Source organism: Halichoerus grypus, chromosome X (genome assembly GCF_964656455.1).
Source record: "Halichoerus grypus chromosome X, mHalGry1.hap1.1, whole genome shotgun sequence".
Taxonomy (NCBI): Eukaryota; Metazoa; Chordata; class Mammalia; order Carnivora; family Phocidae; genus Halichoerus; species Halichoerus grypus.
The window spans coordinates 18,303,158-18,329,654 of NC_135727.1; the positions used below are offsets into that span (position 1 = coordinate 18,303,158).

The window sequence follows — 26,497 nt, forward strand, 5'->3', positions numbered from 1 at the left end:
CTGACTCGACTCACCTGTTTCTTGTAGTGGGCGAGAGCAGTGTGGTGGAAGGAGCTCGAGGGGGTCCAGACCCACAGCAGCACTCATTCAGCTTTCCGAGAGGAAACCAGGAGTGGACAAGCTTTCACTGAAAAGTCACCATTGTGTAGGTTTTCATGAAATAAAGATTGTGTGAGCCACCACAGAGGGCTGTTTTCAGGACAGCCCTTACAGAGGATGTTTGTTTCTCTCGGAAATGCTGGCAATCTTGTAAGCTTTTCATCCCTTCTTTAGCAAGGCATCACCCTGGCGCTTTTAGTGCCCGATCCTGCTAAGAAGTAGGAAATGTTAAGAGGCCATTGTTCCAAAGACACGATCTCCGAATATCAGTGCTAAGTGCCGTCTGTAACCACACACATGTTCATTTATAAAACGGTCTGCAAGAGACTGGGAGCAATGATGGGTTTAGATCAGAGTTCAGTCTCCAGACCAAGGCTATTTAAAACTGTAAAACCGTTCTTACCTCGTTCTTTCAAATGTAGACCATTTGTACTGTGTTACATGCAGGTTACAGATAGGGCACGTGACATTTTGTACACTGGCATTTGTAGGATGAAAATGAGTGAGCCGCCGTTTCCCCTGCCCCTTTTCTGTCCATTTTATTTTTTCAATGTCTTTGTTTCCACTATTGTATTTCATTTGTTCGGGGGTCTTTTCCTTACTCAGAATCCTGCCTTGTCACTTTTTCTTTTCTGTGAGAGATGAGAACTTTTGCATTTGGGTCTCTGATAGAAAGGAGAAGGAACGATAGAATTTTTGCAATCTAGTTTTCCAGAAAACGTTGCTATTTTGGCCTTCCATGCTGTTACCCAGGGTTTGTTCCATTTCATTTCCCTGGAGCACTTAATACACATTATGACAAAGACCAGAAATGGTGCTTCTCTGGTGTGCACAGTGGCCTGTCCTGAGGCACGTGGTTGGAGAGTTGGCTTTCCTTGAGCATCTGATTTTCGTTTTCTTCTCAGATATGTTGGATCTTTTTCCTTCACCAAGCCCAAGTTGTCTTGAGAGAAAGAAAGAATGGTGTGAAGTACAGTTAGCAGAGTCTCTCTTCCCAAAGGGGAAATATGTGTTTGAAGAAATAAATAAGCCCATTCTAAGAAATAAACCTTATTTTCATGTTTACTTAACTCTTTTCTTCTAAGTCTTCTGGGATTAATGTTTTTGGTAATATGAATCAGCTGTTTGATGTCTTTTGAAAGGAAAAACAGCTTTGCCGCCTGGGTCCATTCTCAGGTCAGTTGTGTCTCTGGCAAGGACACCATGGTCAGGTGGAAGGAAAATGAATGTTCTTTTTTGGAACACAAATTCAAAGCATCTAAATATATACAACACAAGTGAATTTTCCTTAATAAATCACCCTGTTGATCTGCTCTCTGAATACATCTAGAACTTTTGTGAAGCTTTTGAGTTGCATCCTGTTCCAACTGTTGACCTTAATGCTTGTGGCTTTAAAATAACATTTTTGTTATCTTGCTTCATCTGAAAAGGAAATATTTTGAGTACGAGATTTTTCCAGATAATTACCCTTTCACATATCAAACAGTTTTAAAAAATGTTCTAAACATTTCAATGAAAATATTTCTGGAATATTTATTCCCCTGGCTTACAAACAGAAGGATTAAAAACTGTAATCAAGGAAGACCCACAGTCATCATCATGAAAATCATATAAGAAAGGGTACGCTAATGCAGTCATGTCCTCAGGGCTCTTTTTAATCCAGGGCAGAACTGAATGTCTCGAAATCAGCAGAGTTGGTTAAATATGCAACTGGAATATTGGTGTGCAAAATAAAAGGCTATGTCTCAGAGGGCGGCTCCAGTATTCTACAGTAAATTTCACAGACTTTGAATGATTTTTTCTTATCCTTCCTTTTTTTTTTTTTTTTGGTTAGACCAAGACTTCCCTTGCTTATTGGGTTGTTCCAAAAGTTGGAGCAATGTGTGAGTGAGCTGTTGCTCTACTTCTAGGGTTGCTGATTGAATAAGTTCAGTATATCAGGAGGCTATAAAAGAACACTTCTAAAGCCTCTCCATATGCTTGATTAAAAGAAATAACATTCCCATCTTTCCACACCAAACCTTAATTTATTTTCCATTGTCTCTCCCACACCCCTTAAAGAATTGCCCCAGTCTTTTCATCTAACCTCCAATTTTTGCCGATCTCCTCTCTCTACCTTTTAAGATTCAATGCCAGGACATGGGGGCATAGGTACAGGGTAATCTTTTCTGTTGTGTTTTTAGCACCCCTGTACATTTTATCTTCAGGGCCCCCTTTATCCAACTGCACGTTTTTCTTGCACTGCCCACCCCAGGAACTCTGGTTTATTAGATGAACTTGATTTGTCTCCTTCGCCAAAATATTTGATTTTCTCTTCCTCCCTCCCCATAGGCTTTATTTTTGTAAATGTGCAGTGACTGCACCTTTGTTGTCAAGTTTGCCAGCCTGCTTGATATGGAAATGAGTCTTACTAGTTTCTACTTCCCAGGGTCCCTCCTGGAACCCTTCTTATGAATAGGAATCGCATTGACAAGCACCAGTCTCTCGGGCACAGTGGCTGTTTGTAAAGACGGCCTACACATGTTGGCCAAAACAATTTCACCCTCGACTTACTTCAAAACTGGCTGGTGGATACCATCTGGTCACAGTGATTTATCTACTCCTGGTTTGTTGATTAGATGCAGAGCATCATGTTTACCACTATTTGATCTAGTACCTCTGACCTGCCGAGTTCAGTGTTCTGGTTTGGGAATGCGAATCTCCTTAGAAGACAAAGAATTCATTCAGTCTATCGACCATCTCCTTTTTAGTCCGGTGACTGTGATTAAGTGGGTCTGCCGATGCTCTAAATGGTTTCCTCCCTTTGATAGAGCGAAAACAGCCTCTTACTCTCTTGGCTTTGCAATCTCTCGCAAGTTGCTCCCGGCCTGGTTTTTAGTTTGTGTCTAATCTGCAATGCCTTATGGGCTTTTCGCTCTTCTCTGTTTGGACTAGCTCTTTATCTCATCAAAGATACCTTCACTTCTTTTCACTCTGCCTTTTAGCCACACTAAAGGATCCCTTCTCTCTGCAGCCCTCTTGAAATCTTAAGGACTTGGGAGCACTTATTCTGAGGTAACAATAGGTAAGGCTTGTTTTTCTCTCTGTTTTTAAACCAGTCTCCAGGCATCTTGCATGTTGTTTACTCTTGGAACTCTTTCTTTCTCCCTCAATAATAATGCCTGGTTTTGCCAGAGCTTCTTAGCCTTAAATAGAAAAAAGACATTGAATGAGTTTGGAACTTTTCTTTTCCTCATCACGCTGTTGGATTTAATAGTGCTGCCCTCACATGCTTGTTGATCCTGTTACTTGGTGCCCTCCGTCCTATATACTACTCAGGACCAAGGCCAGGGTATCTCCCGGAGCACCTGTTCCTCCCTCCCTCCCTGCACGCTCCGCCCACACACGCTTCTAGAAACACTTGTTCAGGAAGCCCTCATTTTTCATCTCCAAACCTTGCCTACACATCTTGGCAGGTTAAGCGTTATGTTGATGAATTTTCTTTTTCTTATTCATGTCTGTGAATCTTCTGCATAATTGTAAGGGGGTAATGGAGGGAAATCTATGGTACCCGTCTAAAACCTAGCAGAGGAAGATGTATTTGACAGAAATATTTAAGAAATAGAGTATGAGGAGGTGATCAGGTGCTAAACTGACAGACAATCTGAGGTTGATACACTCTCATCAGAAACATCAAAAAAAATCGGCACTTAAATGCATCACAATTGTGCAGGGAGCTGTCATTTCCATCTTTGTTCTCCCTTCCTTTGATGTGACAGGGAACAAACTCCCTTCATCTCAGGGTGGGTTCGTTGGGGTTTTTTTTCTTTTTTCTTTTCTTTTTCATTTTTTTGTTGTTTTTTTTCCTGACATACGTTTATCCTTAGATATTCCAAATTTCTGAATCATCTACCTTTATTTGATAGAGCTTTCAGCAAAGCGATTGCCACAGTGGAGGAGCCGATCATTAGTCAGGACACTGCAGTGACATAGTGCACACCCTAGACACACACATTTTTTTTTAAGATTTTATTTATTTGACAGAGAGAGCACAAGAGAGCATGCACAAGCAGGGGGAGTGGCAGGCAGAGGGAGAAGCAGGCGCCCTGCTAAGCAGGGAGCCTGATGTGGGACTTGATCCCAGGACCCCGGATCAGGACCTGAGCTGAAGGCAGATGCTTAACCAACTGAGCCACCTAGGTGTCCCGACACACACATTTTTTAAAAAGCAAGATGCACGTTTAAGGAAGTAAATATTACTGTCTTTCACACTTCTGAATTGTATTCACGAGTGCCGGAATTCTAGAATGCAAACGGTTCATAGTTGATATGTAGAGATATTTGGATGTTGATACAAAGTTGATTCCTCAAAATCATCAGGCCAGGCTATATAAAATTGCTGATACTTGACCTTTTTGACCTAAAACAATGGCAGTTTCATATGAATCAACCTTTACTTTGCTTTTCATTAATTTCCAAGGTTATAACAGGCATTCTAGAGCTAAAGAAAAGATTGTCTAGCCTGTAATCCCAGAGTGGTATTGCTGTAGCCTGGATTTTTACCAACAGACCATTTATATTTGGCTAAATAAAGCTAAATTGCTCTTTGGTGGGTAAATTTTAAAAATAAATGCTTCCAAAGATGATGACGATGACTACTACTAGTAGTAGTAATAGGAAGTAACAGTAATAGGAAAACAACACTCTTCCTTTCAATATAGCCAAACTGAGAGCATGGAAAGGATCCCCCTTCTGAGGAATACAGAGTTCTCTTCTGATGGCAGTATTTATAATAATAGCTACTATTGAGTGAGGCACCATATACATTTAATGCTTTCAGTGATTCTGTGAGGTAGGTTCTGGTTTTGTCCCTATTTTCTAGAAGACGAACTAGTCTCCAAAGTGAAGAGACTGATGCAGAGTTACACAGAACTGAGTTCAAGTTCAGTCCTGTTTAACTCGGAAGTCCTTACGCTCTCCGTATCACGTGGAGCCTGCCTGTCTTAGAGACCTAGAGCAGGACTGTGTGTAGAAAGCTTTTCTAGTCCCTTTATTTCGTGAGTCTCCTACTTGTTGTGACTTTCTTCATTTGTTTTGTACTGAAAAAGCAGCTTGGCTTCTGGCTGCTCTCTCAGGGCCACCAAATTTGTCAGTGCTATTATAAGAGTTTTAACCAATAAGCAAAATGTGTCATGACCTTTTTTTTTTTTTTTTTTTTTAAACACAGGCTCGTTTCGTAATAATTCCTGGCATAATTTGTGTTTCTGTTTGCTCCCACAAATCATGAAATCATGAAAGTTCATCTCACAAGAATGAAACCATGCCTTTTAAAAAAAGATTTATTTATTTGAGAGAGAGCTTGCGTGCGCGCACATGAGTGTGAGTGGGAGGGGAGGGGAAGAGGGGGAGGAAGAGGGAGAGAAACTGAAGCGGACTCCCACCGAGCACAGAGCCCAAAGCAGGGCTTGATCTCCCCATCCATGAGATCATGAGCTGAGCCAAAACCAAGAGTCGGACACTTAACTGACTGAGCCACCCAGGCTCCTCAAAACCATGCCTTTTTATAAGTATGCCCTACACTTAACCATACCCATCTGGTCATTTAGGCAAAATGAAAGCTCAGACTTGTGCTACCAAGCACCTCCTCAAATGTTTGTGAAACCTGAGATCAAACTGTGCCTCTTCTCCAAGCTTTTTGTAGTATTATCATTCTGTATGATTGACTTTATCACAGTAGAGTTACCGTTGAGTTAGGTTAGTTGATTTTTTTTTTATAAATTTTTTTTTTTTAAGATTTTACTTATTTGACAGAGAGAGACACAGCGAGAGAGGGAACACAAGCAGGGGGGAGTGGGAGAGGGAGAAGCAGGCTTCCCGTGGAGCAGAGAGCCCGATGCGGGGCTCGATCCCAGGACCCTGGGATCATGACCTGAGCCGAAGGCAGACGCTCAACGACTGAGCCACCCAGGCGCCCCAGTTGATGTTTTTATATTAGGCTGGAATGATATATTAACAATAGGGATACCCATGGACAGAAACCTAAGTATTTTTCCCCGTAGCCTGGTCAGACTCATTCTAACTTAAGGCCGCTTATTTGCAAAAAGCAGGACTTATAATGCTGGACATTTGCTTTCGCTTCAGCTTTTGAAGTGGCTCCTTTCCCCCACATTGAAACTGATTTCCAGAATATGATTTAAAATCTTGCACTGTGGTAATGTATGTGCTCCTTTAACATTGGCTAGACTAGGGATTATGATTTAGTTTCAACCTAAGATTAGGTAGATTAAGAAAAGAACTAAAATGGGACCTTGCATGGTTTGTGATCCTATAAAAGACAAAGAGAACAAAGTGAGCTCTTCTCTTTTCTTTCATATTTCTAGTTACTAATATCCATCTAAGTACATGAAAATATGTACTAATTCCAACGGATAAGCACAGCACCACCAAGTGTTACCTTTAAACCAAGACTGACATTTGTCTGTTGCCATTTGTTCTCATCCTTAAAGACTTTTATTTTTATTATTTGTTTTGAGTTCTTTTAAAGTAATCTCTACACCCAACATGGGGCTTGAACCCACAACCCTGAGATCAAGAGTCACACATTCCACTGACTGAGCCAGCCAGGCGCCCCATGACCGTTTTTAAAATGACCTCTTGTTGGTTACTGTGGGAGCAGGACAAACTAGGAGCTTGTGCAAATCACACGTGTGTCTGCAAGGAGAAGTTTACTCTTTTATTTTCCTTTGAAGTACCCTCAAATGTACTCTTAAAATATATCATGAACCACATACTATTATTCGTTTTCCACATGGGATAAAACGTCTTGAAGGGGAGAAGCTGAAAACACGTATATTAAACTGATGACCTCTTTTCTGGCAGAAGGTCCTGGTAAGAAATTGGTCCTTGAATTTTGCAAAGGAGGCTATATTTATTGCCCTTCTTTTTCTAAGAAGGGCCATTTTAATAATTTTTGCTCTCACATCAAAGACTTTTCATAATTATAGCCAATAATTGCAGTAGTAATGGTGTGCCATCTGCAGGCTCTGTATAATGGAAACTAGAGAGAAAAACCTCTCCCTGTGCCTGCTAAGACTTACCGTGGAACCTGAGCACCAGATTGCCACTACTCAGCCCCCGGTCATTACACCATCTTCCTTGTCTTCCTCCCTCCCCCACTTCTCGTCCGTTCTTTCTCTCTCACTCCTGTGGCTTTCATGATGCGTCACATTCTGGAACTGGGGGAGTGATTGGAACTTCCTTGGGATCAGATATTTGGCCAAATTAATTGCCTTTCAAGTGAACAGTTGACCCATGACCCCAAAGATTTACGGAAGGCAAGTTGGATATTGACATAATGAAACAAGCACCCACTTATCCAGTTGGTCCAGCCCATAGCAAGCTGTCTGACGCCGGACTATGGACATCCATCTCAAGCTTGACTTTTGCCCAGGTTTTGAAGCTCTGCTGTCTTTCTTAGGTCCTATGATGGCACCGTTCTACAGTGACTCCAATGTCAGCCCTATGACAGCAACTTCCATATCTTCCTAGAGGCTCAAATTAGAATGGCCTCTTTCCTTTCATCCCCACCCGAAGCAAAAAATGGTAACAGGCAGCCCTTCATTCTTGGTTATCTGACAGCTCGGCACTAATGAGGGCCAGGCTACCTCCAATGCGTTAGGTTGTGGGGTTTTTTTTTTTTTTTTTGAACATTCACATCTATGTGGCCCTGGGGTAACTATAAGGCCTCTTATCTGGCAGGCCTGCATCTGAGGATGGTCAGGAATTGAATAGGCCTGTGGGGACTTGAATGCAGAGCAAACGACTGGTTTCTTTCTTTTCCTTGTCACTTGCTGGCAAAGCAGCAAACACTGTTCCATCATCTTCTGTAAGGAAGTAAATTTTTTCATGTCGTCAATAAATAATCACATTAATACTTCAATTTAGTGCTCAAGATCTGCCTTTACTTTTCCCTCTCTGTGATACTTAAGAAGTAAGAGTAAAATGGTAGGTGGTTGGCATGGCGGCAGTCCAGCTGAAGAATTCTCTAACTGATACCTTACATTTTGCTTCAAGCACTTTTTTATCAGAGTTCCAGAGCCCAGAACAAACAGGGATAATTCCCAGTGTGGCACAGAGGAGTTGTGGGGTATCTCAGCTCCTTTGCTGTTTGGTGTGTCGGTCACTTGAAGGCATAAAAGCTCTTCTCCTGAGACCTCACTTGCAAAAATTGAATGGGACCATGTCAGTGATTTATTGCCTGTTGGAATATAAGTTTAGGGAAGCTCAGCCTTAAATGACCAGAGTTTGATACTTGTAAAAATCAAAGCATTAACATCCTCTTAGAGGTGGGAGGCTTTAAAATAAATTTGGATGTTTAGTGACGTGACGTGTCAAGCCAAATAACTAAAAATAGCATTTGTGTGAGAAGTTTTTTTTTTGCTTTGCCGATTTTGCTTCGTTGACCAAGGAAGGTAGCAGTACCAGATCCCCAAGGAGTTCGCTTATTCCCTTCATTACGGGATTCTCCTTTGAGTCCAAACGAACATCTGTTTTGGATGACTCAAAAAATGTGTGTGACTCTTGCTCCCAGTTTGTCCAAAGGCACCTCCAAAAGCACCTCTGCCGAAGTCCCGGTGTGAGAAGCATGGGTTGGATGGCTTTGCCCCGGGTAGGGTCAACTCTCCTGTCTTTTGAACTTGAGTTGTTCTAAGAGAAGATCCGAGGACCTCAGAGATTCTGGGGGCTAGGGGCTGGAGGAATTCAGATTAGAGAGTAAGAGGGAGAAAGAAAAAGCCTGTAGAGCAACAATAAAATCCATGTCTGCGCATCTTGTAATTTTCAAGAGTAGAGACCACGCCTTTTGTATTTTCTGCACTGATGGATGGCATCTGGTGCATGAGAGGCACTTGACAAATACCGCATTACTGTTTTTGTGTTGCCAAATTGGGTCAAAGGTTAGTTTGGGTAAAGTGAACAGTTGTTGATTTAGGCTTGGGGAAAAATTTAAAGCAGCATTCTCTTCCCAGATAATCTCTTGCGGTGGACTGGTGGAAGTAACTAGTTCAAGAAGTGATAAAGATACTGGATTTTCTAATCCTAAGGAACAAAGCCAATGTAATTAATCAACAGGTCTGATCCTAAAGGAAAGATCCTGAAGGGTAAGATTGGGGGATCAAGTGGTGCCAAGGAGCTAGTAGATTGCCATTAGGATAAATCCCGATCAGATGTGGGCTTCCTCCCTATACAGGTAAGCTGGGAGAATCTCAATAAAGAGTGGGAACACTGAAAACTTAAGCAAAGCCAATCTTCTGGGAAAGGCAACATCATTTCTATAATGGGAATCTATGCTTGGCTAATGAATGACCTTGTGGTTTTCAAGCAACTAAAGCATATGTGGACCAAGGGAAACCAGGGCAGATGATCTACTTAGGCCTTCAAAAAGCTGTTTGTGAGTTTGCACACCAAGCCAAGGAAACTTGAAATGATTGGCATCACGACAGAAATGTGGGACTGTTCCATCAAACATTATAATGGTTGACTTTGAGGAAGGAAGCAAAGGGTATGGATAGATAATTCTCTGGATAGCAACATTAACGGTGGCATGCTCTGCAAAATTAGGACCCAGACAGATTTTACTTAGAGCTCCAAAAAAATGCCCCACAAGAGGAAGTCAACTTTTGTTGACAAAATTTTAGCAAAGATCCCACTAAAAGGGAATAAATTCTAGGGTGTATGCCCCAAAGGCAACGGGCCCAGGTGTTAGGGTATTTGATAATGGTGAGGAGAGGAGCTTTTTTGAGGGCCGGAGAGACTCAGCCTGGCAAAAGGAGGACCCCGCCCCTCCTCCATCTACCTGTGCTAAGGTGCAGAATTTTTCCTCTCATGTTATAGAAATTAACTCCTGTTCAGCTGTGGCTCATGTCCATGTGCGTGGAATGGAGACTAATTGAGAGTCCTTCAATGCAGATCTGTATTAGAGTGAGCTGTAACTCACTGTGACCTTGAACAAGAATTTTGTGGAAGTGAATTTTAAGGGATGTCACTAAGTACAAACACTGGAAATGTAAATGTTTCTTTCTTCTTTGCCATTTCATTGACGCTTGGCTAGAATTTTAAAGAACGGTTCCTGTGGCGTGAAATCTGATGTTAGAGAATCATTTTTCTTTATGTGAGCTAGCAGACTTTGCTGTCACTTAGTGTAAAAGCTTTCTAGATAGCCATTTGGAGAAATATCTTTGGGAGGATTCATGATTAATGAATGTGCTGTTCTTTAGGTGTATTTTTCCTAGAAAGTAGGTTTACTGAAAACCTATTCTCACACTATTTTGGAGGGAGGAATTTTAGGTGTATCATGAAAGAGAGTAAAAAAAAGTTGAGGGTGGGGCGCCTGGGTGGCTCAGTCGGTGAAGCGTCTGCCTTCGGCTCAGGTCATGATCCCAGGGTCCCGGGATCCAGCCCCACATCGGGCTCCCTGTTCCGCGGGAAGCCTGCTTCTTCCTCTCCGACTCCCCCTGCTTGTGTTCCCTCTCTCACTGTGTCTCTCTCTGTCAAATAAATAAAAAACCAAAAAAAAAAAAATGTTGAGGGTTTTTATTTTCCTAAGCACCCAAGCTGAAAACAATTATGAAAAAAAGAGAAGCTACTTTTAAAAATGTTCATGACCTGCACGACCCATGTAGTGTATATGAAATGGAAGGTATTGATATTTATATTAGAGCAAGTGTCTGTGAACTTCTCCATCCACCAGCTGCATTTTCTTCTACACCTGTGATAAACTCGGGACTCATCCGCCCAATCTTTCTGATCTTGCTACTTAACCTAAATGGCTTTGGCAGGTTATCTGAGGACAGGGCTCCTGGGGGTTCCTGGAGAGATTATTTAGGAATAATAAGGAAAATCACTCCTGTTTTTTTCTGAGGACACTTTGCCTCATCCACTTTCTCTGTAGTCTTAAGTGATTGCCCACAGGAGACTGCTTTCGGGGCAACCATTAAGACTTCTGTACACTAGGGGGTGTGCAGAGAAAGAGTGAGAAGCTGGTGGCCAGCATTCCCCGACCCTGGGAATCCCTGTGGCCCTCCAAGCCTGGCCCTGACTAGCTGTCTTAGAGATGACCCTACTAAGGCCTCAGTCTGCCAGGGATTGTGATCCAGAAGTACTGTTGGGCGCCAGAGAATAGAATGTTCTAGCCAATGAATGGTATTTTGTCTCGAGGCTACTTTCTTATGGGTCGCTGAATATGTAACTGAGGCGTTCGGAATTCTTTACCTCCAGGCATTCTGTTAAATTATGAGCCCAGTGAAGATTATAAATTGGTATTGGAGAGAAACTCTGAATTGATGCTACCAGGTACGTGCACCTGAAGCTCAGACAGGAAAGCTCTCTTACGTTAGTGGTAAAGCGAGAGAGTGCCGACTTTTCCTGCCTGCCCCTAGCCAGCCCCCCAGGAGTCCCTAACACAGTCCTGTGAGCCTTCATTAGCACCCACTGCTTAGGTAGTATGCATTGGAGCCTCCAAATTATTGAAGAGTTTTGGGTTAATCACCAGTATTACTATTCCTGTTTAGAGTCCTGGGCCTGTTGTAACTGTGCAAAATCGATGCAGGTGCTCTCACTGTTCTAAAGTGATGGTAACCTAGGTGGGAGTGTGCATTTCCCGCCCCTTGCCTTGCTCACTCGGGCTGATATTGCCTTACTTCAGGAAACCTTTGGTTTACTACTACTACGAGGGGGTTCCAAGATTGCCGGATAGAAACTTAGGTTCATAATTTCTTATCATTTAAAGAGCAATAAAAACCCTGCTTGATTTCTATCTGGAGTGGATTTGAAAGCTGTTGCCAGCTCACTGGAGTGGCGCATGGAGTTTGAAAATAGCAACCCTAACTCTTCCAACTACACTTACAGGAAGGTATTCTTAGAAAAATACAATGCAGCTGATTTTCAAAATATATGTGTTTCTGATTGGCTTTCTCTAGCCTACCTTGCAGGATTAGTGGACCTAAAAATAATTGGCAGTCTTAAGCCCTCCAGAGCTCTATTTTGGCAAGGTTTTGCAAAATACTAACTAGCTGCATTTCTCCTACTGATTGGTAGGTGATCTCAAATGCTACGTCTGCATAATAACTATAATTTATGTGCTTTTTTACTAAGGCTTAGGTCAAATGACTTAAGGCTTTCAATGTGCATCGCATATCCTATGTGGTAATTCCACTCCTTTTCGCAAAGGGGTGGGTGGATTAATGTATATGCTCCCCTAGCCCCCCCTGGGAATATTAAAACCCTTTAGAGATTTTCTTTGTTCCCGTGAAGCAGAACATTGTATATTCCTCCTGTGGTTCTCGGGTAGCTTGGAGGCACTGGAGTTACACAGCAGCCTGCTTTTTAGCTCACTTTGTGGCTGCATGGATTTAGGTCTAGAAAGTGAGCAGAAACCATTTTGGTAACTCTTGACCAACAGCAAGGAATTGTTTTACTTTTGGAACAAATAAAAATTAGAAAAAGAGTAAAGTAGCAATTGAGGGATTAGGGAAATCACCTCCAGCAAATAATAGCTTAATGTAGCTCCGATTAGTAAAATTACACCAAGCATTGATATTTTTTTAAAAGCCTGTTGAAAGCTCCCCCCCAAACACACATATTTACCCCTTTTTCCTTTGAAAATGGAAGTTTGCTTTTTAAAAAGTAGCAATAAACTTTTTACCCTAGAAGAGTTTCAGATTTACAGAAGTTGGGAGGATAGCACAGATAGTTTTCCTGTCATTAGCATCTTACCTTAGTGTGGTACATTGTCACAATTGATAAACCAATGTGGATGCATTATTATTTGAAGTCCCCATCTAGTTCTGATATTCTGATATTCTTAGTTTTTTTATTTTGCTAATGGCTTTTATTGAGATATAATTCATATCCTAAATGATTTGCCCATTTAAAGTGTACAGGGGCTTTTAATATACTCACAGAATTGTGGATTCATCACCAAAATCAATTTTAGGACATTTTCATCATCCCAGAAAGAAATCCCCTACCTTTTAGCTGCAACCTCCCCTTACTTCCCGTTCCTCTAGGCAACCCACCAACCTACTTTCTGTCTCTGTAAATTGACCTATGCTGAACATTTCATATAAATGGAATCATACAATATGTGGACTTTGATGGCTGGCTCTTTCACTGAGCATAGTTTTTGGGTGTTTGTTTTGTTTTTGTTTTTGAGATTCAGCCATGTTCTAACACGTATCAGAACTTCATTCCTCCTTCTGGCGGAATGATCCATCGTACAGATATACCACATTTTGCTTATCCCCGCCGATGGACAGTTGGCTATTAGGAATGATACTGCTGTAAACATTCACATACAAGTCTTTGTTTTCCCCCAGTGTCATTTTTCTGTTCCAGGGACCCATCCAGGATACCATATCTTAGTCCATCATCGTGTCTCCTTAAGCTCCCGGAGCTTTGCTTTTGATAGCCCTTGAGAGGTCTGTGTTTCGTTTTCATCAGTTCGCTCTCACTCATGCAGGCTGCTCAGCACCTCTTGTCTGGCTGTCTTGAATTCTCTCAAATCCACCCCGGAACAAGAAAGTTTCCTGAACTAGCCAGAGGAGAGAAGGTGTTGCCCTCCTGGCCACTCTCCCTCAGCTAGTACAAGTTGTCGGGAAGGTCTCTTCCTGGATGACTTCAGTAGCTTATTGGGGTAGAATAGATGTTCTTTCTTTCTGCGTTTCCTCATTGCACTTTTTACATTTACAGACTGCTTCCTTGTTTACAAAGGGCTTTGTAAGGCTCTAGTGGGTAAGCGACTTTCCCCAGAGCCTGCAGTGAATCATGTCCAGCTGGGACTCAAACCCAGGGCCTGACTTCCCACATCAGTCTTCTTATCCCGAGACTACCAAATCGTGTTAAGTATTTGGAACCTTCTAAACTCACTTCCTAAACGCCCTTGTAGAGAGCTAAGTTTTCTTCAAAACCCAAGTGAGGCACTCCATTTCGGCAAGAACGAGCAATGTGAAATTATAGTCTTCTTATGTTTGCAATTTACAAAGTGCTTTCCAGTCTCTTCTCAAATGTTCCTCACTGCAGCCCTTACCCTTAGGGTGCAATTTGTGTCTCTATTAGTTACCAGCGGCACTTGGTCATTGTATTGGTAAAAGTCAGTTGGGGTGCAGAGGATGTCGTCCTACAGAAGTTGGGAGGATAGCACAGGTAGTTTTCCTGTCGTTAGCATCTTACCTTAGTGTGGCACACGTGCTGGTGCAGGCGACCCTGGGTTCTCTACCACCGTGTCCCGGAAAGGCTTCTGGCTGCTGTTCGCCCCATTTAGAACTCTGGGGGGACTAATGACTAGCATCTCCTAGTTTCTCCTACAGACACAGAAGCTAACACCTTGGTGGTGACCACGAGTATTCTTTTATCACCATTCCCCCCGAATGCGTGAGAAGCGGAGAGACATTTTCTTGGCATCTAGTCAGACTTCAAAATGAGTTTTCTGAGAATGACCTAGAAAGTGGTTGTAAGATACAGGTGAAAATAGTCGAGTTTTTAGTAAATAAGCAGAGAGCTGGCCTGAGAACTGCTCACCATTTGTAGCACTTTCTAGGGGGGAGTGGGTACGAGCAACCGAAAATCCATGGACATTGGCTGCACCCCATTTGTACCTCAGAGCCAGCCTTTGGTAAGAGGAAGTGAACGAGATAAAACGAGAAAGCGCATTTCCACAGATTGTTTTCCACTGAGTCCTGATAAAGGATCGAATAGATTTCTCATCCTCAGTGCCTGCTTCTTTAGCCATTGGTTTGAAGAGCTTCCAAAAAGGGACAAATACACACTCGGCAGGATCGAGTAGTAATTTATTGTGATTGTCTTTGTTCAGCTTTGAAAACTAAGGCATTGATATCAAGACTAAAGAGAAATTACATAGAGCTGGTGTGATTGAAAAAAGTTTGGCTCTTTCGAGTGATTTTTTTTGTTTTTAATGACATAGAGTTAAGCTTTAAAAGCACGCTTCATTGAATCTCATCCAAGCCTCCGAGGACAGGGCTAGGGGACCTTTTTTCTTTAGAAGGCCACTGACCCACAAAGAAAAAAAAACGAATCAAGGGCCGTGTACAAAAAAAGCAACTTAATTTAGGTGCTTCCTTAGAAAACCATAAAGCATTCAACTTACCTGCTTTTTAAATGAAGATCAGGGAACTCTAAATAAGTACAACAAATTTAAAAAAAAAGCCTCCGGGTTCATATTTGATGCGGTCCGAAGCTGTGGAGGAGGGTGATGAAGAACAGTCTGGGGGAGGAAAGGGGTGAAAGCAGCCAGGAGGAGATACATGGAGAGAAGCCTGCACCCACAAGGGTCATTGGGAGGAGGAGGTTGAGCTGGGGAAATAGAGGAAACAAAGAATAGTTGTAGATCATGACCCGCTGTTCACCTGAGCCATTGGACTAACTGGTTCACGACTATTCCCAGCTCTTCTGTTGGTCTACTACTTAAGCGTTTCAAGTACTAATTCTTATGGAAGTGTATGTAGCAGAATTACCTAGGGCCCTTTAAAAAAAAAAAAAGGCACATGCCCAGTACTTACCCCTGCACTGTCTGCGCACCTGTCCCATATCAGGTCCTCTCGTCCCGGTGCTTGCTCACTCAGCCCGAAGAAAACATTGCTCCTTCTTTTCCTAAATGAGAAAGGATCACCAGGTTTAGAAAGGAGATCTCCAGAAAGAAAAGAAAGGCATTTCTCATTCAGACACAGCATTTTAGGAGCAGTCGCAGACAAAGAGAATGTCTTTCAAATAATACGTGTGCCCTTTTAATATAAACCATTTTGGGTACTTAAAGTAGAAATATTCAAGTTCAAGATCAAGAGTGCTCTTCTGACTGAGCCAGCCAGGTGCCCTAGAAATAGTCAAGTTTTATTTATTTATTTAAAGCTTTCTTTCTTTTAGAGTGAACTAGTATGTGGGGGTTAGAGTGAGCTAGTATGTGGGGGGTGGGGTGGGTAGGGGCAGAGGGAGAGAGAGAGAATCTCAAGCAGACTCTGCTGAGCATGAAGCCTGAGACGGGGCTTGATCCCACAACCTCAAGATCACAACCAAGAGTGGGATGCTTAACCAACTGTGCTACCCAGACACTTCTAAATTTTAAAAACCAAATGAGTTGTTCGAGTTCTTACGAGAATGGGAAGCTCAGATTCCATTTTCAAACGCACCAAGACTGCCCCCCGCCCTTTCCTCATATTTCTCATCAGCCGAAACTGGTTACGGCACTGAGCCCCCAGTAGCGTATGTATGTCTTGGGATTTAATTCACAAGTGTGTCTTGGACTGTGTGTGTCTCAGGCAGGGCTTTGGGCAAGGATGTCAGATTACGTTTTCAAGTAATGCTTTTTAGAAATGCAGACAGAGTAAGTGGTGCATTCCAGGCTACATAGGCAAAGTGGCCTGTTGGAGTAGGCTTCTTGGAACAGAGAGGAAGACAACTTTGACAGCAGAAGCATTAGCCAAGTGTCTACCCTGTTGTCGTCCTTTACACAAGGAGAGCCTTTTACCATTAGACAAAGTCTTCCTGGAAAGACCTTCTCTCTAAAATGAAAGTGGACTCTCTCTTATTAGGTATTGCCAAAACAAATATGTACTCCAGTGTTCTGGTATAAGCTGGTCTCCAGAAGGCCCTGCTAAGGGCCCCTGATGGCTATGAAATGGGCAGAGTACACTGGCCGTGCTGGACTATTTATTTATTTATTTAAAGATTCTTATTTATTTGTGAGAGCATGCGCGCAAGCGGGGTAGGGAGAGGGACAAGCAGACCCTGTGCAGAGCGCAGAGCCTGATGTGGGGCTCAATCCCATGGGCCCGAGATCATGACGTGAGCTGAAATCAAGAGTCGGCCACCCAACCAACTGAGCCGCACAGGCGTCCTGACACACTGGGCCTTTTCGATGCTCTAGTGTACGTGTATGTGAGTGGAAATGGTGCTCTCGGCGTTTGGCAGGTTACTGGTAACTTTTATTGCTGTTACCCATTTTTGAAAGGTGTCTCCTTAGTGTAAAATTCCCGTGGGTCATTTTATACCCCTCAATGTCTAGCACCTTCTAAAGTACAGAAAATTATTCTTTCCTGCTGTCTCTGAATTTTCTGGCTTCAGGTTGTGTGTGTGTGTGTGTGTGTGTGTGTGTGTGTATGCATTGGGGGTGGGAAAAAGGTGTGTTTTTCCTTGAATTTAGAAACCTATTTCGATAGCATCCATTAAGTGGCCCCTTGGTTTATTATATGTGTGAACCCTGTTAAGATTTGGTGAATGTAGATTATTTTCCAAACTCATGAATTGTTTCGCCTTGGAAATTCAGTGCATACCCCAATGGAATCTTAGCAGGCGTTTGAAAACCAGCATGTGATGAATTTTAGCCTGTGACGATCTTAAAAAGTAGCTGCTCCCTTCTTATAATTCATTTAAATAGCCCTGCGTGTCTTAAGCTCTCACTCTGAGCATTCCAATTAATTTTCTATGTGGGGTGTGAGTGTGATGGATTATTTAATACAGCTACAGCAAGTGCTGTCCTAGTTGGGGTTCTTCATATTATTTCACATGTTAAGACCATATTGGGGGAAATCCTCAACCCTGAAACCTGGAGACAACTGGATCTCTCTCCGTTAATTATGTGTCTCAGTACCAAAGGCCTGCTGTGAACTTGTTAAGCCAGTGAAGAGGGAGTTTTGTTTTTGGTTGTAACAAAGGTGTTTGCAGAAAATTGAGCCTTAGCAACCTTCTTTGGCTAATGAGATCTAAGATATTCTGCAGCTTCACAACTCCTAAACTCTTAGACACAGTCTTACCCCCCCCCCCTTTTTTTTGGTTAGATTGATCTGTTGACCAAGGGTTTCAAAAATGCCAAAAGAAACGTTTAGCAGTTTCTGGATGAGGAAGTTGTTTGAAGATTTTTTCCCTCCCCCCTTTCCTAAATAGTCCTTGATTACTGTACCCCCCTCTTTTGTGTGGCAGTAACATTCTCCCTACTTTTTAATTGCTGGGAAGGAAGATGATCGGGCATTCGTATGATTATGTAATATTTGTGTACATGCTATAGACGATCCTAGTTTAGTCAAATTAAGTTGCTTAAGTCCATTTTATCTGCAGTACCCCACCTCTCCAAAGCCACTGCAGTATCTATCTTAGGTCAAGATTATTCTTCTACTAAGCACACTCAGCCAAGAAGCAGCAATGGCCGGCTCATGGCCCAGTTCATTTCCTGTGATTGGTGGTGTTTGACTGGCTCATCATTCTCCAACCCTTTATTTATTGTTTACACTTATGGTTGACAGGTGCATATGTCTTCAACATACTTAATTCCTGAGTTCCCGAGATCTTGATTTGTTTTCAGACCCCTCGTCTTAATGTGGAACATGGATGGCAATAGCAGAAGGAACAGTGTCAGTGAATCCTTGTAAACATCTGTAAAAATTAGATCACACCAGTTAATGGTGGTGTGACTCAAGGGGTAGTAACTGTTGGGGTGCAGTTTTCAGTGGCACCACATCTCTTGGTCATTATGAGGGAGAGGTATGGTCTCTGCAAAGCACAGTTGTGTTCTGTGGCAGGAGGAACGAGGTGTGGGTGAACTTTGGAATCTAGTAAAAAAAAAAAAAAAAAGGCTCTCCAAACCTTCCTGTCCTAACCACAAGCAGAATATAGTCGGTGTAGAGGGAGGGAGATACCTTGTGGGTTGAGTGGCTGTGGAGTGATGCATCTTTTGGCACTTCTCTTGACTCCTAGGACTACATCACTGCACGAAGATGACATTTATTGGAAGCCATTAGTCTATATTGGGATCAGTGGCTACATATCCCAGTATTATGAGGTCAAATAGTGTCTGACAACTGCACAGGAGATGCTGGATGAGAAAATCTGAACTTTGAGGATCATTTTCCATTACACTTTGTGACTTATCACAGCCTGAAATTATCCAGCGCGAACTCCCATTGTTTCCTCTTGGCCAGCAACCCCTTGAAATCCACTTACCCCTTTGCTTCCCCACAGTATAACTACTACTGGTGTGTTTGCTTAGTCTTTGGCTGTCATGTATTTTATTTTATTTTTTATTTTATTAGAGGGGAGGGGAAGCACAGTGGGAGAGTGGGAGGGAGAAGCAGACTCCTAAAGCAGGGAGCTTGATCCCAGGACCCCAAGATCATGACCTGAGCTGAAGGCAGACCCTTAACCAACTGAGCCACCCAGGCGCCCCTGTCATGTATTTTATAAATCATTCTTCGTTAAGGGTACCTTCTCTTGGAATGTAAACTCCCAAAAGCTAGAAAAACTATGTCTCACTTATATGACTTGTACAGTATTTAGCATAGAATCTGGAATAATTTATTAAAAAAAAAAAGCCTTGGGTTGATCTTGAATGATACTGTTTATTGGCCACACCGATTTTCCTGTGGTGTAGCAATCTTCTTGATTCGAACGTCCTCTTGTCTTTTGTAGGTGGCTTTCTTATTTTAGCTGTCCCATAAGGGAATGGATGTTTTTGGTTTATTTATCCCCCCACGTGGGGCTTGAACCCACGACCCTGAGATCAGGAGTTGCATGCTCTACCCAACTGAGCCTGCCCACTGCCTTGATGTTTTTAGTTTTAGTAAAACATTTCAGATACACATGATGTCTAGGCTTTTGCGGGAACCTTGCCGGTGGAAATGAAGCAGAGTGTATGCACTTAAGCCAAACTCTTCCCTCTTGGACTTGATGAATGATGATGGAGATTGATTGTTCTACAATTTTATCTTCCAGGTGATCATTTGAAGATCTGTCCCCAGGGCTATACCTGCTGCTCTCAGGAGATGGAGGAGAAATATAGCCTGCAAAGTAAAGATGATTTCAAAAGTGTGGTCAGCGAACAGTGCAATCACTTGCAGGCCATCTTTGCTTCCCGTTACAAGAAGTTTGACGGTAGGTATTGGAACTTTGGTCCAAGTAAGCGTCAGTATGTGCTTTGTTCTTGAATTTGTTTGACACCTTTTATGCAAGTCATGTTTTAGAGGTGGGGACAGTTCAGTTTCTACGATTGCTTTTTCAGAGCTCCTCTGTCTTTTCCCAAGACATTCTCCTTGTTGGAACCTAAGGGCAAGTTAGCCTTCCAGCTTCGTTGCTAGGATCCTTCTGGATGCACTAGAATCTGTATGGTAGGCATTATGGAAATATGGTCACAAGAAGCCAAAAAAGAGATTGAAGTAGTTTAATTTAAAGGCTTTCATTTATTTTCTTGGGTGAACACAAAATAGTGTTGTTGACGTAAGTCACTTAAAAAAAATCTCCCTAATAAAAAGCAGGCATCTGAAAACTTAGAATAAGCATAGAGATTCTGCAGATGCTGGACTTCATATTAAATTTCAAACTGGATTTCCCAGAGACAACTAGAATCCTAGAAGCCCTGTAGAACATAGATAGGATTAAAATTCAGCTCTTGAGTTTGCATACAGCAATGACCCAGAAGTAGCTACTATATTTATAATTGTTGTTAAGCTGGGCTTCATCCCTTAGCTGGCACTTTGGCATCATCTGTCCATGTAAAGCCACGACCAAACTCATTTCAGTCCCATGTGCCAAACATGAATTCTCATATGCACGCTGTCTTTTAATAGTGAAGAAATAGCCAATATGAGCCAAATGAGAGGCACTTCAGTCATATCTGAAGCAATGTTACAGATAATAGACTTTAAAAACTATAGACTATGGGGTCCAAAACACCTCAGGATTCTCTTCTCTGGTGCTCTTCACTCGGCTTGAAGATTGTTATGAAGTAGATTTAATTTTAATGGGAATGATTTCCTTTGTGCCTGTTTTAAAGGCCATTCTAATTACATAGTACCTTTGAAGCATGCTTTTCTTGACATTATGTGTGGTGAAGAAGTACAAGGCAAATTTTCAAGATGTGAAATGTCTTTGAGTATTTCTGCAAAGGGCTTGTTACCATGGTGAGAAGTTGGACTAAATTAGATTTATATAGCTGATAAGGCAGTCCCCAGCTAAAGAACAGGTTGTATTTCGAATGTTGGCTTTTGAGATTTGTTATTTGAAACTTATAACCGATTTAATAAGTGTTAGGTTCCCAGGCTAGACCATGAGAGCATATTTAATTTGTAATGTAGTTGAATTAAAGTTTTCTCTATGTAGCATGTCATTTATCATACCCATTTTACCACCAGTTACTGTGCAAAATTGTGTTCTGTCTTGATTTTATCTCCTCCTTTTTCTGGATGGATGAAAATGTTTTATATATCCATATATCCTGTTTATTAGTCCACGCCCCCCTCCCCCCACATGCTGTAACTATAAAGAGTACTTAACAACGTGTTAACACCATGTGAAGATGGGTGTTATTGTCAAAAGACATCATTAGGCCACCTCTGTCTCTCTTGGTCACTAAACTATTAGTGTGATTATTGAAAAGACTGGTATTCACTTGACTCTGGCATTTCTCATTCAAGACTGTAATCTTAGCATTTTCTTTTACTTTGAGGAGAATACTTAGATAATTAGATGGCCATCTTTGAAAACTTGAGATGCTGGTACATAAAAATGACCCCTTGGGGTTTAATAAGGGCATTTAGAAGGGAAAAAGTCCTGCTCTTTACAAAAGGCTAGCCTGTTGGTAGCATGATGGAGTGGAGATAAAGCTGTTTTCAAGTTCTGCCACTTCCAAGTCGCCCCATTTCCTGTTGGATATGTCTCCTGCTGGTTCGGAGCCCACGGACATTGGTGACCTCTCTCGCCTACAGGCCTGCCGCTTTAGCTATTCTTTCCCCTTCTCACTCCCCATGGTTTTATAGCATTACTCGTATGATTCCAGTGTGTGATTTTTAAAAAGCCATACAGAGAAACACTATCAGTAAGTGTTAACATATGTTTTTTTAAAAAGGACGGAAAAACAGTTTCTCTGACCTTTCCCTACCAGGTTTCACATTTCAATAAATGTGTTAACACTGTTTCTTTATCAGTTTCAAAACTGGTCATGAAAAATGATTATGAAACTTTAGTTTGTTTCTTCTGACTTCAAATTAAAATATGGCATAGACAATAAAGGTAGTGAGCACAGATTAAGTTTCTTTTGAAGGAGTAGTAGTTGAAATGTGTTTGGTCTGGAGATCAAAACAGAGCTCGGATACGTTGCCTATTTCCTCCAGACTAGGTTTTCTGAGATAATTAAATGCTTTTGTATGGTAAAACCTCAGTTGACTGGTATCCAGCAAACCACAATCCTCAAGTGGGTGCTGTGTTTGTTGACTGATTTTTAAGGATGGCAGTTAGGACCCCCCAGCTGTCCTCAGGCCTAAAGAGAAAGTTGAGTGAAATTGTATAGGGGCTGTCTTGATGCTCAGAAATCCAAGGGCAGGGAGCTTGGTCAAAGAATTTTCCAGGCCATTATAAAGGACAAGCCCGAGCTAATTGATGTGAATGAAAGAGAGGAGGTTGGGCCGAGCAGCAAGATGGCCACTGGAGAACCAAGCTGGGGCGGCCAGGTAGCAGGAAGAAGGCTGACAAGTCATGAGGAAATAGGAGAGGGACACATGGAAACCCACAAGGTCAGGCAACTTCAAAGGAGCATCTTTTGCCATCTTTAAGCTTACGGTATAAATTTAAAGTGGTGACCCTGAGCCCAGGCATCTGCCTGTACCATCAAAACTTAAGTCCTGTTTATGAGATACTGCTTCTTTCTAAGGCCAGAACAACTAACTTGTTATAAATTTTTTTTTAAGATTTTATTTATTTATTTTGACAGAGAGAGACAGCGAGAGAGGGAGCACAAGCAGGGGGAGTGGGAGAGGGAGAAGCAGGCTTCCCATCGAGCAGGGAGCCCGATGCGGGGCTCGATCCCAGGATCCTAGGATCATGACCTGAGCTGCAGGCAGACGCCCAACGACTGAGCCACCCAGGCGCCCCTAAAATTTTTTTTTAAAAGATTATATATTTATTAGAGCGCACACACACAAGCGGTGGGGGAGGGGAGGGGCAGAGGGAGAGGGAGAAGCCGCTGGATCCCAGGACCCTGAGGTCATGACCTGAGCCGAAGGCAGACACTTAACCTAACCGAGCCATCTAGGTGCCCCTCTTAGAAACTTTCCAACAAAAATAAGGTTCGTAGGCTTTTAGTGGGTCAGCCTTCTTTAACTAGAAACCATCCCATTGCCTCAAATTTCTGTCCTTCTCGAGGCGCTCCAGAGTTCAAGTGCCAGTTGTGGAGTTTCAGGGCCAGTTCCCTTATCTCTAAAGGCTTTTTTTGTTCTACATGTTCAATTTTTGTACACGTTTAATTTTTTACTGTTTGCCCATCTAAAGAGATTATACAGTCTGTAAATCCATTTTTAGGTTGTGAACTGTGTGCATGTGTGTGTTTTCAGACCTGGGTAAAGTACAGAAGTATACTTCCTTAGGCAGCATCCCTCCCCACCAAAATTCTCAGGGTTCTCCTATTTTAAACTTGTATGTCTGAGTTTAAGGTCTCACTTCTTTATTTTTCTACACCGTAATCCCCCTTCTCCATTCTCTAACTGGGGATGCTCCAAACCAGAAATGTACTGTCCTAGGCTGGAGACCTAGAGCCAGGAAGTGAGAGTGGCAGAGCTAGCTGCTCCCCCTCTTGGTGAGTTCTGGGGAGAAATTTTTTTTTTTTTTGAAGTAGAACTGCTAATTAACATAGCTGAATTGGTTGTCTCATGAATATGCTAATCAGATGCTCAGTTCAGGGGGCTTTGAAAGAATCGCCAGGCAAAGGAATAGAAATAATAGAAGTGGGGCATAATCCGTGTTTTGGGACCACAACATAAAGGCCCACCCCAAAACGTTGCATTTTGTGAGAGACTAGTTGTTTTTAAAAGAAGCATGGTTCAATCAAACAACCCAAATAGATTAAGAAGATTAGAGCTGCCACGTTAAATATATCTCTGAATCACATAGTAAAAATGATGTAACAAGTATGAAAATACATTTTTGCTTAACTTTCCGAATCAAACGGTTTGCATGTTAAAGAAATCTTAAGGAAATAGAGCTGTCTGAGGCTAGTCCATTGCAAAAACTCTGTTAATTCCTCGTGTTAGGGAACAAATGTAGTAACTTCAGGGGCAGAGCGCATAGAATTGTCAGCCTGGTTCTGTTGTGAACCCACTGTGACCTGGGGCAATTAACTGGGTCTCAGTTTTCCCATCCATAAAATGAGGGGGTTGAGCTAGATGCTCTCTAAAGACCCTTTCAGTTCTAAAAATTCTGTGAATCTTCTAAACATGTGACTAGACCAGCTGCTTTAGTGAAAGGTCTTACAAGATGTTAATTAGCCGCCTGTCTGGTACCCTCTATTTTCCTGCTATCATTTCTTAACTCCACTACTTTCCCCAGGTCTTTGAAAACCCTCCCATGAGCCTGAAGCTTGTTAACTCGAATAATAGTAGAAATTTTCTGAATTAGCTTAAAACGCACATAAAAGAAATAATTGTCCCATCTATCTGCACAGGCCAAGTGTAAATCAAAGTGGCCACCCTTCCCTTAAGCCCTCAAGTCCCCTTGTTTTCTATCATTTCACAAAGGCAGGACTCGTCGCACTCTGCAGATTTAGCCAAATCTGTGTTTTAATCACTGACTGGAAATTTCCCAGAGTTCACACGGGCCATCCCTTCATTAGGCCAGTCGGAAAACCAGCGTGGAGGCGCAGGGAGTTGACCCCAGCGTGGGGGCGCAGGGAGTTGACCCCAGCGTGGGGGTGCAGGGAGTTGACCCCAGCGTGGGGGCGCAGGGAGTTGACGGCATTTGCATTCACAGGCCCATGAAAGCAGTGACCTCAGTGGGAGGAAGCTGGCCACTCACCTTAAAAGGCAAATGCGTCTGACTAGGCTTCATGGCCATTAGCTAGGCTGAAATTTCTGGAATTTTCCTGACCTCTGACCTCCACTGTTTTTTCAACTACGTGGTCTTATTCTTGTCCTTTGCACGTCCATATTGACTGACTCAAGACCCCCCCCCCCCCCGGGGAGGTTTTTACGTTTATTAAAAAAACAAGTCTTAAATATCCTCCAAAATGAACATGTGGTAGAATGTAGAACATCCTAGGGCTTCCTTTTTTAATCTTCACCTCAGATTTGATCCATTCAGACATTTAAAAAAAATGTGTTGCTTTCTGAAACCTCTGCTGTAATGCAGTGGACAGCATTTCACGGGATGCGTAGCTCAGAACTGGAGAGAGAGGTGTGAGGCCTTCTGGCCATCCTGTGAATGTCACGCTCTTTCCAGATCCTAATGCTAAGGGTCTTTTGATTTCCTTGGAAGGCACTACTCCTCTTTTCTTTACGATTCTATTTTCTTTTCCTTCCATGTGAAGGGGACTAAAATGCCGGGCATTTTTGCTAACTCTTTCATAATCTCTCTGTGAACCTTGATGAAAAAAAAGCCACTGGCAGCTTTACTGTAATCAAATCAAGAGCTCAGACAAAACACATGCATTTCTGTATTGACAAAGGTTTTCTGCCTTTTGAGTTGTTATCTGAAGTGTGACCAATCGTGGCTCTAGCATTGGCTATCTCGTCGGATTGGAAATGCTTGTGCAACTTGCAGGGCGCCCCGAGCCCGGAGCACCAGCGCTGTGGGCCTCTGCTGTTAGCTTTGACTTCTTAAGAAGTCAGGGCATCAGCAAGAAGCAGCTGATCTGTTTGGAGGCAAGTAAATAAAATGGAAGAGCTTCAGCTGAACGGCTTTTATCTACTTTGTTGGTTCATTGCACTTTGAGCCTGGGAGTGGAGAACGCTGTTGTTCCTCTCTGCCCACCCTCCTTCTGTGTGTCTATCTGTCCAGGCAAAGAAAAGGGCGTATTTGATCTAGCACTGCCTCCCAGCTGATTGACTGGGGGAATTCTCAAGCCAGCCAGGCCTCTCTTGTTTATTGTCCCTGCCCAGCTCCAGCCCCCCTCCCCTTGAAAGAATTGGCCAAGCCATTGAAACTCTTGTAATAAATATGACTCAGAGAGAGTGTTATGTGGGCACACCTTTTCTAGAGGTCAATGTGTCAGAAGTCTTGAAAACATTCATACCCTTTGATTTAGTCATTCTACTTTTAGGTATTTCTCTCAAGGAAAGAAAGATGTCTGTACAAGGGTGTTCATCACAGCATTACTTACAATAATGACAAATAGGAAATTGGTCTAAGTGTCCTATGAGGACTCTGGTCTGTCCACATGGTGTCCTATATATGCAGTTGTTAACCGTTGAGGTTTCTGAAGGATCTTTAATCACATACATGAGAACAGGCCTGTAACAATACATATCTTCCTAGGAAGAAGAGAATTTGATAAGCCGTTGTTGCTGTCTTTTAGTAGTGGGGTTATCGGCAACTTGTTTCTATTTTCTTCATATCTTGTCATACTTTTTAAGTTGCTACAATTTGAAGGGGATACTTGATA

General features: G+C 42.4%; 1 protein-coding gene across 1 annotated transcript in view; it reads left to right on the forward strand.

Moving 5' to 3' along the window:
* Positions 1-26,497, forward strand: part of GPC4 (glypican 4) — a 106,058-nt gene that overhangs the window by 52,510 nt on the left and 27,051 nt on the right. Inside the window, exon 2 of the mRNA XM_036114381.2 lies at positions 19,849-20,007. Within this exon, the coding sequence (XP_035970274.1) occupies positions 19,849-20,007 (159 nt within the window). The remainder of the gene's footprint in view (positions 1-19,848; positions 20,008-26,497) is intronic.